The sequence below is a fragment of the Hypomesus nipponensis genome, chromosome 2 (assembly GCF_054491055.1).
Source record: "Hypomesus nipponensis isolate SF chromosome 2, ASM5449105v1, whole genome shotgun sequence".
NCBI lineage: Eukaryota > Metazoa > Chordata > Actinopteri > Osmeriformes > Osmeridae > Hypomesus > Hypomesus nipponensis.
In genome coordinates this window covers 22,014,534-22,026,679 of record NC_140362.1, presented here as the reverse complement: position 1 = coordinate 22,026,679, position 12,146 = coordinate 22,014,534, and the positions used below count along the sequence as shown (strand labels likewise).

Sequence of the window (12,146 nt, the reverse complement as noted above, 5' to 3'; positions counted from 1 at the left end):
CTTTTTGCCTAATTTCGTTAAAGCCTTAATTTGAGTGCAAATTAACATCAATACATGTACCTTATGCCCATGTAAAGTAGGTAGAGTACACTATGAACCAACACGCGATTATATAAATCACATTCAGTTACACCAAGCCACAAGAGAAAACGTCATGATTTTGCGCACGCGCAAGGAAGGGGGAACAGGGGAACTGAATTCTCCGGAACACCGGACGGTCGGCGGAGCCAGGGGCGGACCGCCTCTCTGGCGTCCTGGAGGACCGACGTCACTGTTTGTGCTGCTATTCTGGGGAAGATGGCGGAGGCTGCGGCTGTACCCCCGCATCGGTTCTTCTGTCACTGTTGTAAGGGAGAAGTAAATCCCAAGCTCCCGGTAAGACATTGTTTTCAATCCATTCTCTCTCCTTCAGACAATTTTCTTGTGATTCTCAATTGACCATTGACACAAAAAGCATTTATTTTGCTGCTACGGAGTGCTTGATCGCATAAAGATAGCTAGGCTACAGTAGAGCTAGCTACATAGCTACAAGCCACGGTAGAGCTAGCTACATAGCACCCTAGCTACATAGCGTAGCTAACCTATCTAGCTAGCTAGCACTAGCAGCCAATGTCAGCTAGCTGGCTACGTTTGGTTGATGTTTATGTTTTGTCGCTTTGACAGTCACTAACGTTAGATTGACCGACATTATTTCTCGCATTTTTTCTAAACATCTGTCTGTTCGACAAAAATGTCCTCTGAATCAAATCTTATGTCAGAAAAGTAATCACTAGCATGGGGTTGTTTTGTTTCGATGTGGAACAACAATGCTAGCTGTCTAGCTAAACCAGTCGGTTCGCTCCTCTTAGCAATGGTATGTCTTTTTTGACTGTCCAACGGTGTCCTCATCATAGTTAGTGCCTTAATTAAACTGAAAGTGAAATATAGATCGCTCAACACATCAACGTAGAAACTGTTATTTATATATTTTCACTGCGTTCACAAGATGCTCGATGTTCGTGGATTAGGCCTTTTTATTTATTTGTCTCGCATGTTTCTACTGTCAGTCGTTGTGTCAGTCTGCCACTTAGTACTGGACGGTAATCCTCCGACGTCCCGTCATGCTATTGAGGCTAAATCATAATGCTGGTCTCAGTCTGTCTATGCTGAGGCATGTCTTTGCTATGCCTAGTGACTGCACGCACCCCAGTTTAGCCCTCGGCGTACATCTACACAGCATCAGCAAGGAGTAAGTCCCTGTGCAGAATTCCGTTTGCATCCCTTTTAGAAGCAGGATTTACGGCAGCTACCTGCATAAGGGTAAGGCCGACATGACAGGGCATCCAGATGTAGCGTTAATGTCTTCTGGGAAACTAACGGCGGTTGGTTGGACTCTCCACTCAACTCTTCTGGACTTTTTAAAGGTTACCACTTCTCATATATGACCGCCTAGTTCTGCCCTCATAGGCAAGCTTGTATTTCCTTATTCTTCACCCTGCTGTTGACACTCCCAAACAGGCTGTCAAACCTTCCTGTTAAGGACTCTGTGAGCTTTAGATATCAGTGACGAGTTGCAATCCGTCAAAACCCTTTAGTTAGGCTACACCACAAAAACAAGAGCCTTTCTAATGCAGTAGCAGTCAGGGGAGATTGCAGACTCTGCGGTTTCCAGGATATGTGGGTCAGACACTGTCAACACTTGCAATGTCATACTGGCTGTGGTGTCATTACTGGCTGTGATGTCATACTGGCTGTGATGTTCATTTCATTCATTTACATTTAGTCATTTAGCAGACGCTCTTATCCAGAGCAACTTACAGTAAGTACAGGGACATTCTCACCTAGGCAAGTAGGGTGAAGTGCCTTGCCCCAAGGACACAACGTCATTTTCCAAAGCCAAAAATCGAACCAACAACCTTCTGATTAATAGCCCAACTCCCTAACCGCTCAGCCATCTGACCCCATGTCATACTGGCTGTGATGTCATACTGGCTGTGGCATCCCATTGGCTGTGAGAGAAAGTTGAATAAAGCGAGGGTCTCCTTTATCTCTTAGTTGTTTGTGTTTGTGAGAGATCAAGTTGGCAGAGGTTGTGTGTGTGTGTGTGTGCCTAATCTCCCCTTTTTGATGTATTTTCAGGAGTACATTTGTCCGAGATGTGAGTCTGGGTTCATCGAGGAAGTAACAGACGATTCCAGGTTAGATTTCAGTTTTTACGACTGTAACATCATGCAACATCACGTACCACAGTGTAACATCATGTAACATTACGTAACAGTATGTAGCACAGTGTAACATCATGCAACATTACGTAGCACAGTGTAACATCATGTAACATTACGTAACAGTATGTAGCACAGTGTAACACCATGTAACATTATGTAGCACAGCGTAATATCATGTAGCACAGTGTAACATCATGCAACATCACGTAACACCATGTAGCACAGTAAAACATCATGTAACAGCATTTAGCACAGTGTAAAATCATGTAACATGTAACAGCACGTAGCATCGTGTAACATCATGTAACTGCATATAGCACAGTGAAACATCATGTAACATCATGTAGCACAGTGTAACATAATGTAACATCACGTTACATCATGTAGCACAGTATAACATAATGTAACATCACGTAACAGCATGTAGCGCAGTGTAACATCGTAACATCACGTAACGTGGGTGGCGGGGGGTTGTGGTAAGGTAGGACTATGGGAGTGTGTTGTTGTGTGTGTGTGTGTGTGTTGTTGTTGTGTGTGTGTGTGTTGATGGGAGCTCTAATCCCATCGGATGGACGTGCTTGTCTCTAACGCTGCGTCTCTTGTCCCCTGTGTTGCCCTCAGTCTCCTAGAGGGCGGCGCTAACGGGATAGATGACACTGCCACTCAGTTCGCAGAGGTACAAAATGCACTGCAGGCTCAGAGGGGGAGAGAAGGAGGGGCAGGGAGGGTTGTTGGGTTGCTATGGAGACATACTATGGGTGACTGTAACTGTACTTTGTTTTTGCTTTGTCTCACCCCCCCCCCCCCCCCATCTCTCCCACACTGTGTCCTTCCCCCTCCTCCCCCCTCCCTCCCTCCCTCCCTCCCCCAGCTGTGGCACCTGCTGTTTGTGGAGCGACCTTATGCAGCAGACGGGGACAGTCCAGACTCAGAACCCCGGGTCCCCGGGGGGGGCGGGGTCGGGCCCCTGGGAGGACTAGGGGGCTTGGGGGGTTTGGGTGGCCTGGGAGGGCTAGGCGGGCTGGGGGGGCTGGGAGGGGGCCCCATTGGAGGGTCGGTGCCAGCAGGGCTGGGGGGGCCCCTGGGGGGTCCGTTGGGAGCAGGGGAGCACTGGAGTCCGGGGCGCCCTCCTCGCCTGCACAGCCAGAGGAGGTACAGGTCCAGGGCAAGCAACAGACCAGACCGCTCGCCTGCTGTGGAGGGGTGAGTCTCTCTCTCTCCCTCTCTCCCCCCTTCTCTCTCCATCTCTCTCCCTGTCTTCCCCCTTATCTCTCCATCTCTCTCTCCCCTTCTCTCTCTCCCCTCTCTCTCTCTCTCTCTCTCTCTCTCTCTCTCTCTCTCTCTCTCTCTCTCCCTCTCCCTCTCTCTCTCTCCATCTCTCTCTCTCCCCCCTTCTCTCTCTCTCCCTCTCTCTCTGTCGCACTCCCCCTCGCACTCCTTTACCTTAACACCTCCCACATCTTCTATGGTCTGATTGTCACAGCTAGTCTTGTGTGTGTGTGTGTGTTCTACCTCCAGGATTGTACAGCAGTTTCTGGCTGGTTTGTTTGCTAACTCAGGAGTTCCTGGCTCTCCTCCTCTGTCATGGTGAGAAGGGCCACTGTACTGCTCTATTGTCACATGCTTGTATTGATTTATAGATCATAGACAGATAATAGACAGGAGGATATTTGACCTTTATATTGATGTTTTGACTGAACCACATTGAAAATATCCAATATTTTCAACAAAAAAAGGTTTGAGGATTCAGAAACGTATAAAAACCCAAGAAGTTAGGACATGTAAATTGTAGAAGAAATATTTTCTAAGGGGGCAGTGGAACTAAAAACTGGAAATATCTTGACTAAGTGGTCTCAGACTTCTGGACCTGAATGTGTGTGTGTGTGTGTGTGTGTGTATCAGGACAGGGATGTTGCACTCTAACCCAGGAGACTATGCATGGGGACAGGGAGGGCTGGATGCCGTCATAACACAGGTAAGTGGTACACACACACACACACACACAGTTTTACCATATCTAACGTCCATGTATCTAATGTGTGTGTGTGTGTGTAGTTATTAGGCCAGTTTGAGAACACGGGCCCTCCCCCAGCAGAGAAGGAGAAGATCTCTTCTCTCCCCACAGTACACGTCTCTCAGGAACAAGCAGGTGGGCCTCTCCTCCTCTCCTCTCCTGCCTCCCTCTCCTATCTCTCCTCCTCTCCTCTCTCCTCCTCTCCTCCACTGCCTCCCTCTCCTCCCTTGCCTCCCTCTCCTCACCTTCCATTCTCATTATTATTATTACAAATTATTATTATCGGTGTTAGCTTGACTGTGGTTTCTGCAGTGCAGTTGATAGCTGACTCATTAGGGTAAATGAGGACTCTCTCTCTCTGTCTGTAATACTGTTAATCTGGCACAGTGCCCCATGGCTGTTGTCTCTCCTTGTGGTGTGATTAGCAGGGAGCTGCCTCTCGGTCTTAAAGCCTCAACGAGCCACTCAGGAATGTGGCACAGCACATTGGCTGCCGTCATGTTGAGTTGACTGGGAGGAAAACCTTTTAAACGCCAATTTGGATATTTCCTCCCTCAAGTCATGATCATGCTCACTTAAAAAGCACAGGATCACATCGACAGTAGTTATTTGTTTATCAGTAACTAACCTTGATGTCTCTCTCCTGCCTCACTGTCTCTTCATCCACCTCTCCTCTCTCCTCTTTCTGTCCCTCTCTCTCTCTCTTTCTCTCTCTCTCTCTCTCTCTCTCTCTCTCTCTCTCTCTCTCTCTCTCCTCTCTCCCCATCTCTCTCCCCTCTTTCTGTCCCTGTCTCTGTCTCTCTCCCCATCTCTCTCTCCTCTCTTTCCCCATCTCCCTCTCTTCTATCCTCTCTCTGCCCCTCTCTCTCTCTCTCTCTGTATCTCTCTCTCTCTCTGTAGACTGCAGTATGGAGTGTCCGGTGTGTAAGGAAGACTTTGCGGTGGGGGAGCCGGTCAGACAGCTTCCCTGTAACCACTTCTTCCATTCGGACTGTATAGTGCCCTGGCTGGAGATGGTGAGGGGGCAGGGGGGCTGGAGATGGTGAGGGGGGGGGGGGGGGCAGGGGGGCTGGAGATGGTGAGGGGGGTGGGGGGGGGGGGCAGGGGGGCTGGAGATGGTGAGGGGGGTGGGGGGGGAAGCTGGGTGGGACATTGGGGGTGGAGTTTGAATCATGATCATTTTGTAAATAGTCATAACACTCACATAAGGATCTTCTCATGTCATTACAACAGTATGATAGTAATAAGGTGTACGTGCATGAATAAAAATACTGCAGGCCTGCATGCATGGTATCTTTCTCCTCAGCTTGACACTTGTTCCTCCTCTCTCCCTCTCTGTGTGTGTCTCTCTCTCTCTCTCTCCCTGCAGCATGACACATGTCCTGTCTGTAGGAAGGGTCTGAATGGAGAGGACAGCAGTAGCCTGCCCCCCCCAGAGTCCCCCTCCCTTTCCACGGATCCACGCACACAGGAGAGATGGTCCTTCTGAGACACCTCCTCTCCACCCCCCAGCCCCCCTGCTCCTCGCTACGCGGCCCTCAAACCAAGACAGCCCCTCCAAGGGGAGAATCTCCTCCTTCATCCTTCCATCCTTCTCTGTTTGAACCATCTCCAGTCTTAGGACGATCATCTCAACGTCACCCTGCCTACTAACCCGTCTGTCTCTATCCATGTACACACACACACACACACACACACACACATAAAGCAATAGCTCTTCTGTGGCATCATGGCAAAGCAGCCCACCGTTCCTGTCAGGCCCCACCTCTTTCAGTTTTTCTCTTATTCCCTGTCCTCCATCCTTCTTGCACTGCTGTAAAATACTGTTGTTTGGAGTCCCAGGTGATGTTTCAAGCCTGGAAGCCTTTGTCTCTTTCACCCCGCTCTGGCCTCTTCCTCTCCAGGGCACTGTTGTCCTCGCACGCCCTTGGCCCTCTGGAAACTTCTGTACTTGGCTGGACCATCGCCCATCTTCACCCCAAACTGAATACATGAAGTGTTCAAACTGCTGAGCACAAAAGGGGCTTGAGGTAAAACTGAAATTCACCCCAATTTACCTTCTTCCTCTGGATGCAAGGACCTTGGAAGGAACCTAGGAAGGGACCAAGGACCTTGGAAGGAACCAAGGCTTCAGATTTGGAACCCAGCCCCCCCTCCACTGTCATTCCTCCATTCTGGTGTATATATTACAAACAGATTGCCTCCTTCTGTCATTTTATTATTCTGTTGATGAGTTTGTCTTTTGTTTCACATTTCTATCACTCTATTTTTTTAATGTAAATAATTTTAGTCCAGCAACTTCTGGTTTGAATTGGAAAATATGGAAAAATTGGGAATTATTGGAAGAAAAAAATACAACTTTGAGAATGGAGAAACAAATGTGAATTAGGATATTATTCTGGATATTAAAGTCTATGTATATTATTATATATATGAAAATGTGTATGATGTATTAATAAATTGAAAAAGAAAGGAATAAAAAAACGGTAATATTTAAAGTGCCAGTGAGTCACTCACCAAAAGTTCAGGGCGTTGTCAAAACACAATTTATTCAGGATTAAACTGCATCATTCATAAACTGGAATTCAAGCAAAAGTTTTGAAATGTATAACATTTGAAAAAGTTCGGGTATTTCGTATGGGTGGGAACCTTTTGGTACCACGATTCGATTCTTGGGGTCACGATTCGATAAAAAAGAAAATAGAAAAAAATTGATTTTAGAAATGTGTTAATCGCTAGAAGACTGAATTCGAATTTGTGATTCGAATGTGAATTGTTTTTTCCCCCACCCCTAGTATTTCGAAAGCACGTTTCTGTTGCATTGTAATGTTTCTTGCATCACCACAGGCCAGAGAGAAACGTCACAGCTTATTTCAACCTTCAGAGGTTAAGATCAGTGCAGATAATCACAGCAGTCAATTTGATTACAATCTTTGGCTGTAGTTCTTTAATCCCACACCGTTGGGTTGGATGGTCGAGAAGTTTGCCTGTATGGATCATCATCCCTCAGTGTTCAGATCTACACGGTCATTTTAGTCATGTCACACAAATACTGATAAGCTCTAATGTGTGGGACCTGTTAAGAATGTTGTACGAGGTGGTTGGTTCATGGCGATTTGGTTGGACTATGACCTGGATTACACAGTTCCAGAAGCAGGCTTGTTCAGTGTAGAGTCCAGATGTGTGTGTGTCAGTGTAGAGTCCAGATGTGTGTGTGTGTGTCAGCGTAGAGTACAGGTGTGTCAGTGTGTGTTCCAGGCCAGTGTGAGCAGAGAATGGGCAGGGGAGGAGGAGGAGATGAAACCAACAGCAGGATGCCACACCTCAAACTTCACATCCGACGACGACCTGCAAAACAAACACACAAACACACACACACTCAGATTGATAAACATGAATTATCCCCATTCATAAAGACCTGTGCACCTCTTCCCACCTGTTCAGAATGGTGAGCACCACTGAACCATCGGGTCTGAGGAAGGCGGAGCTTTCCAGAGCTGTTTCCTCACTGGAGGACACGCCCACTCTCTGAGAACCCTCCAACAGGAACGTGCTGTCAGGACAGAGGACCGTGAATCGTGAAACTGAACAGAAACTTGAGAAGAACTTGCGTCTCTTGACCTATCGACCATGGCAAGCTTGGTGTCTGGCCCAGACCTGAAGTGGCTCAGACCAGCAGTGGGTACCTGAAGTGGGCCAGACTGTAGAAGGTAGGCTGCTTGTAGAAGACATCTTGTTTGGGGTCCACGATGATGGGGCTGTCCACAAAGTTCTTGACCCAGTTGGGGCCCCCGCCAGGGTCCAGAGCCAGGTTCCAGTCGGTCCAACCCACAACACCGTGGTTCAGATCCTGCAGGGAGACAGACAGGGGGGCGTGGAGTTACGAGGCAGCGTGCCGTATCTCCTTTAACTAATCCTTCTAATCGTTACAGAGAGTGAACGTTCACATGCAAAATGAATGAAGGAAACAGACGAGGAATCCGGTTGCATTTGAGGGACGAAAATAAACTCAACGAGAGAGGAGAGAATGAACGCGTCAGTCTGACCTCTATGATGTCATGGGCGTACTGCTCGGCCCTGTCCCAGCTGCCCAGCTTCACGCCCCGGTCCAGAGGGCTCCAGCCTGCGCACGCCTCCGTGCCAAACAGGTAGTACTCGGGGTACAGGTGGTGGGTAGTGCCCAGGCTGAGCTGTGCTGGCACCAGGCTGTCCAGGTACCAGTGAACACCCACACCGTGGATGTAGCGCGCCGCGCGCACGTCACTCAACACCTGCACAAAGCACACAGTGCATCTATCAACCATCTCTCCTCACATACACTCTCTGTGTCTCTCTCTATGTCTCTCTCTCTATGTCTCTCTCTCTATGTCTCTCTCTCTATGTCTCTCTCTCTATGTCTCTCTCTCTATGTCTCTCTCTCTATGTCTCTCTCTATGTCTCTCTCTATGTCTCTCTCTCTATGTCTCTCTCTCTATGTCTCTCTCTCTATGTCTCTCTCTCTATGTCTCTCTCTCTATGTCTCTCTCTCTATGTCTCTCTCTATGTCTCTCTCTCTATGTCTCTCTCTATGTCTCTCTCTCACCACTTTGGCCCAGTGTGGCAGCAGCAGCCTGTTGTCGTCCAGAATGAGCAGGTGTGTTCTGGGGTATGGTGATGCGTGCAGGGCGGGGCCCAGGTCCAAGCCAACCCAGTCCCTCTGCTCCTCGGCTGTGAAGCCCATCGCCTGGAAACTGCAGCAGGACAAACACTCCTCAAAGAAATATATTGGTATCTATCATTCGCTTGCATCTATTATGATGTTGAATAACTGACATGCAGCTACGCTAGTGCTGCTGGTTGACTGGGGGGGTGAGGCTGGAGGAGTGAGGTGAGGCAGTGAAGTGAGGCTGGGGGGTGAGGCAGTGAGGTGAGGCTGGGGGGGGTGAGGCTGGGGGGTGAGGCAGTGAGGTGAGGCTGGGGGGGTGAGGCTGGGGGGTGAGGCAGTGAGGTGAGGCTGGGGGGGTGAGGCTGGGGGGTGAGGCAGTGAGGTGAGGCTGGGGGGGGTGAGGCTGGGGGGGGTGAGGCTGGGGGGTGAGGCTGGGGGGGGTGAGGCTGGGAGGTGAGGCTGGGGGGGAGGTGAGGCTGGGGGGGAGGTGAGGCTGGGGGGTGAGGCTGGGGGGGGGTGAGGCTGGGGGGTGAGGCAGTGAGGTGAGGCGGGGGTATGAGGCTGGGGGGGGGGGGGGAGAGAGGAACCTGTAGTTGGTCATGAGTCCAGCAGAGGGTTCGTTCCCAGTGGTCATGGCCCAGAAGGTCAGGTTGTGTCTGGCGTACTCCTCCAGAAACCTGAGAGAGACATGATCAGTCTGGACCAACACGAGTCTGTGTTTAGGATGTTTAGAAGTGTGTTTACCTGATGTAATATTGAGCCCAGGTCTGTGTTTAGGATGTTTAGAAGTGTGTTTACCTGATGTAATATTGAGCCCAGGTCTTGTGCTCCTTCCCCCCAGGCTGGCCCTTCAGAGAGCCTTTCCCAGTAAGCGCACCATTGGTCTTCAGCCAGGCGGGGGCGCTCCAGGCACTGGCCAGCAGAGACAGTGGGCGGGGGGACATGGCTTGGGCGCGCTGCAGCAGGGGGATCTGGGAGGGAGGGAACGAGCTTTCATGGGAGAGGTGTGAGGGGTCCTGATGACATGTCTAACTGTGTTTTAAATCCATACGATGAGACAGAGACAGAGACAGAGAGAGAGAGAGAGAGAGAGAGAGAGAGAGAGAGAGAGAGAGAGAGAGACAGAGAGAGAGAGAGAGAGAGAGAGAGAGAGAGAGAGAGAGAGAGAGAGAGTCTCATACCTTCATGTTGGTGTCCTCTGCAGCAAGGGTGAAGTTCTCCAGGCTGTAGTCTCCAGGCGTGTCTGCGTAGGTGTACAGACGGGTGGAGAAGTCACAGCTGGCCATGGGAACACGGACCACGCTGTAGCCTACACCTGCAGGGAGAACTCAGGCATCAGCTGTCATCCCAGGACTGCAGAAACTGCTGTGCTAGGCATCTCCCCCCCCGTCTCCTCCGTCTGAAGACTCACCCTCGGGGGAGAAGTACTGGCGCAGGAGCTGCTCCTGGCCTCCTGGAGAGAGAGCCAGGATGTTGATGGCTGCTGCGTCCGTCATGGAGCCGCCAAAGCCACGGATCCGCTGGTATTTCTGGTAGGGAACGACAGTCAGCCTGACAGCTGAGAGCGTCCAGTGGAAGAACAGACACAGGGGAGTTAGCTCCAGTTATCTACAGACAGACCACTGACACGGCTGATATTAGGAAAACATGGTTTGTATTTTTCTCTCACATTTGGGGGACGTTTTTTTTGTCTCCTCTGAGGGTTTAGGTTGGTTATGAGTGCTAAATTGTAGGCAGCTGAAAAGCTCTTTTGTGGCACGCAAAAGGTGGTACGCATGTGACACGTGATTTGATCACTCTGAATAAAAGCATCAGGTAAATAATAAGTACATAAAAAATGTGGGTGCAACTGATTGTGTCCTACTCTCTGTGTACCTGCTAGGGTCCAGTGCCTCACCTGTCCCAGAGCTGTTCGGGAGGACCCGGCCCTGACCCCTCTCCAGCCTGCTGCCAGCCTTACTGCTTAGGTAGGAGGCGAACTGACCGAACCCCGGCAAGCTGCCTGGCCCAACACTGTCACAGTGTGTGGAGTTACACTCACAAACCACGGAGCCATGGCCAAAGTCACGTGCCACGCACTTGTCGCTACCTAGAGAAAACATTTACACAAACGCCATAGATTAAATGATAAAACTACTATAATTCTAAGCTATCGTACAGAGTCTTAACTTTGCACAACTACTAGAGGAATGTATGGATGATAGCGACCTTACCATTGGAGAGTGTGGCTATTGCTGTGAGCAGGCCTAAATGTAAGAGACCAGCTGCTGGTAATGTCAATGCCATCATCTGTCTGCTGGGAGAGGAAGGTATCTCATGAGGCCTAATTATGTAGTTAATAAATGACCATCTTAGAGACAATGCTCGAAATCTGCAATACACTCAGTTAATATGGGCACAGGTGCTGCGTTCTTTTCGCTGACACACACTTTACGGGAGACACAATCGGTTACCTCAGCACCACCACAGAGCTTTGATGCTAACCATTTAAACAATTCGCCATACTCAAATTCTGGTCTTCGTCATGTCACTTCAGATGCTTATTTATAAAGTTGTCCATGCATATCCCAACGGACACTTTCTACTGCAGTTTCCGGGTTTCCAGAAGTTGTGGCTGTAGGACAGCGCGGTCATATGACTGAAGCTGGCTGCCTACGTCATGCAATGTGTCGCACCAACCGCCAGATGTCTCAATTTGTCAAGAAACACTTAACATGTATTTTTCATCATTTATTTATTGAGTTTAAATAACTCATCTGTGTCTAACTTACTAGTATACAGCATGGTGAATAAGTCTCAGATTACTTTTACCTTATCGGGTATTTTATCCAGATAGCGTGGCCAGAACAATCTGCAGATTAAAGTATAGTTGGGGGAACAGATTTCCCTGGAGGAAAGTGGTTCCCCTGTATCCTGTATATAACAGTCTGACCATTTATAAAGCAATACAGTGATGCTGGGGATGTATGTTACTGTGATCATTATATATAACAAGTTTCATCTATATACCAGTCTTTTACACTGAGAGGCCTGAGGTAAGTGGTTTCCCCACTGCATAGTCTGACCATAAAGCACTAGATTTACCTGTACGTACCTCCTCTCTGTCCTCGGCTGACCGCTGCCACACGTGACTAAATACATGTAAATAACCTTTAAATGCCAGAACAAAATACTTGTATTCGCAAAGGAAGAATATAACTACATTATGTATACATACCGGTATATGCAACACGACCACGTCACACGTGACAGAATCGTGAGAGTGAGTTTGCCTTCAGAATAA

At 49.0% G+C, this 12,146-nt stretch overlaps 2 protein-coding genes across 10 annotated transcripts; one reads left to right on the top strand and one right to left on the bottom strand.

Annotated features, from left to right (window-relative positions):
• The first annotated feature begins 185 nt into the window (after positions 1-185).
• Positions 186-6,716, top strand: rnf115a (ring finger protein 115a). Its single transcript, XM_084668950.1, has 9 exons — positions 186-375; positions 2,119-2,177; positions 2,826-2,880; positions 3,076-3,407; positions 3,723-3,791; positions 4,107-4,179; positions 4,260-4,353; positions 5,119-5,234; positions 5,588-6,716. Exons 1-9 carry the CDS (start codon positions 298-300, stop codon positions 5,705-5,707), a joined length of 996 nt encoding a protein of 331 aa, XP_084525076.1. The 5' UTR covers positions 186-297; the 3' UTR covers positions 5,708-6,716.
• Positions 6,717-6,741: 25 nt separating this feature from the next.
• On the bottom strand, positions 6,742-12,102 carry gba1 (glucosylceramidase beta 1). 9 transcript variants are annotated; one of them, XM_084668942.1, is made up of 13 exons: positions 12,081-12,102; positions 11,958-11,994; positions 11,077-11,159; positions 10,761-10,952; positions 10,275-10,421; positions 10,045-10,178; positions 9,662-9,834; positions 9,451-9,540; positions 8,801-8,948; positions 8,265-8,489; positions 7,905-8,068; positions 7,655-7,771; positions 6,742-7,566 (listed from the first exon to the last, which is right to left on the bottom strand). In XM_084668942.1, the coding sequence occupies exons 3-13, from the start codon at positions 11,150-11,152 to the stop codon at positions 7,461-7,463; spliced, it is 1,572 nt and encodes a 523-aa protein (XP_084525068.1). In that variant the 5' UTR covers positions 11,153-11,159; positions 11,958-11,994; positions 12,081-12,102; the 3' UTR covers positions 6,742-7,460. The 9 variants fall into 9 exon arrangements, with proteins under 9 accessions (XP_084525068.1, XP_084525066.1, XP_084525072.1 ...); XM_084668940.1 differs by lacking the exon at positions 12,081-12,102 and having other exon boundaries at positions 11,958-12,005; XM_084668946.1 differs by lacking the exon at positions 12,081-12,102 and having other exon boundaries at positions 11,077-11,156; positions 11,958-11,979.
• Positions 12,103-12,146: the final 44 nt, after the last annotated feature.

Coding starts and splice junctions, on each gene's coding strand:
- rnf115a (XM_084668950.1), top strand. CDS start 298: ATGGCGGAGGCTGCGGCTGTACCCCCGCATCGGTTCTTCTGTCACTGT. Junction 2,881..3,075: donor CTGCCACTCAGTTCGCAGAG/GTACAAAATGCA, acceptor TCCCTCCCCCAG/CTGTGGCACCTGCTGTTTGT. Junction 4,180..4,259: donor TGGATGCCGTCATAACACAG/GTAAGTGGTACA, acceptor GTGTGTGTGTAG/TTATTAGGCCAGTTTGAGAA.
- gba1 (XM_084668940.1), bottom strand. CDS start 12,004: ATGTATTTAGTCACGTGTGGCAGCGGTCAGCCGAGGACAGAGAGGAG. Junction 10,953..11,076: donor AATAGCCACACTCTCCAATG/GTAAGGTCGCTA, acceptor TGTTTTCTCTAG/GTAGCGACAAGTGCGTGGCA. Junction 10,179..10,274: donor CCAGTACTTCTCCCCCGAGG/GTGAGTCTTCAG, acceptor TTCTCCCTGCAG/GTGTAGGCTACAGCGTGGTC.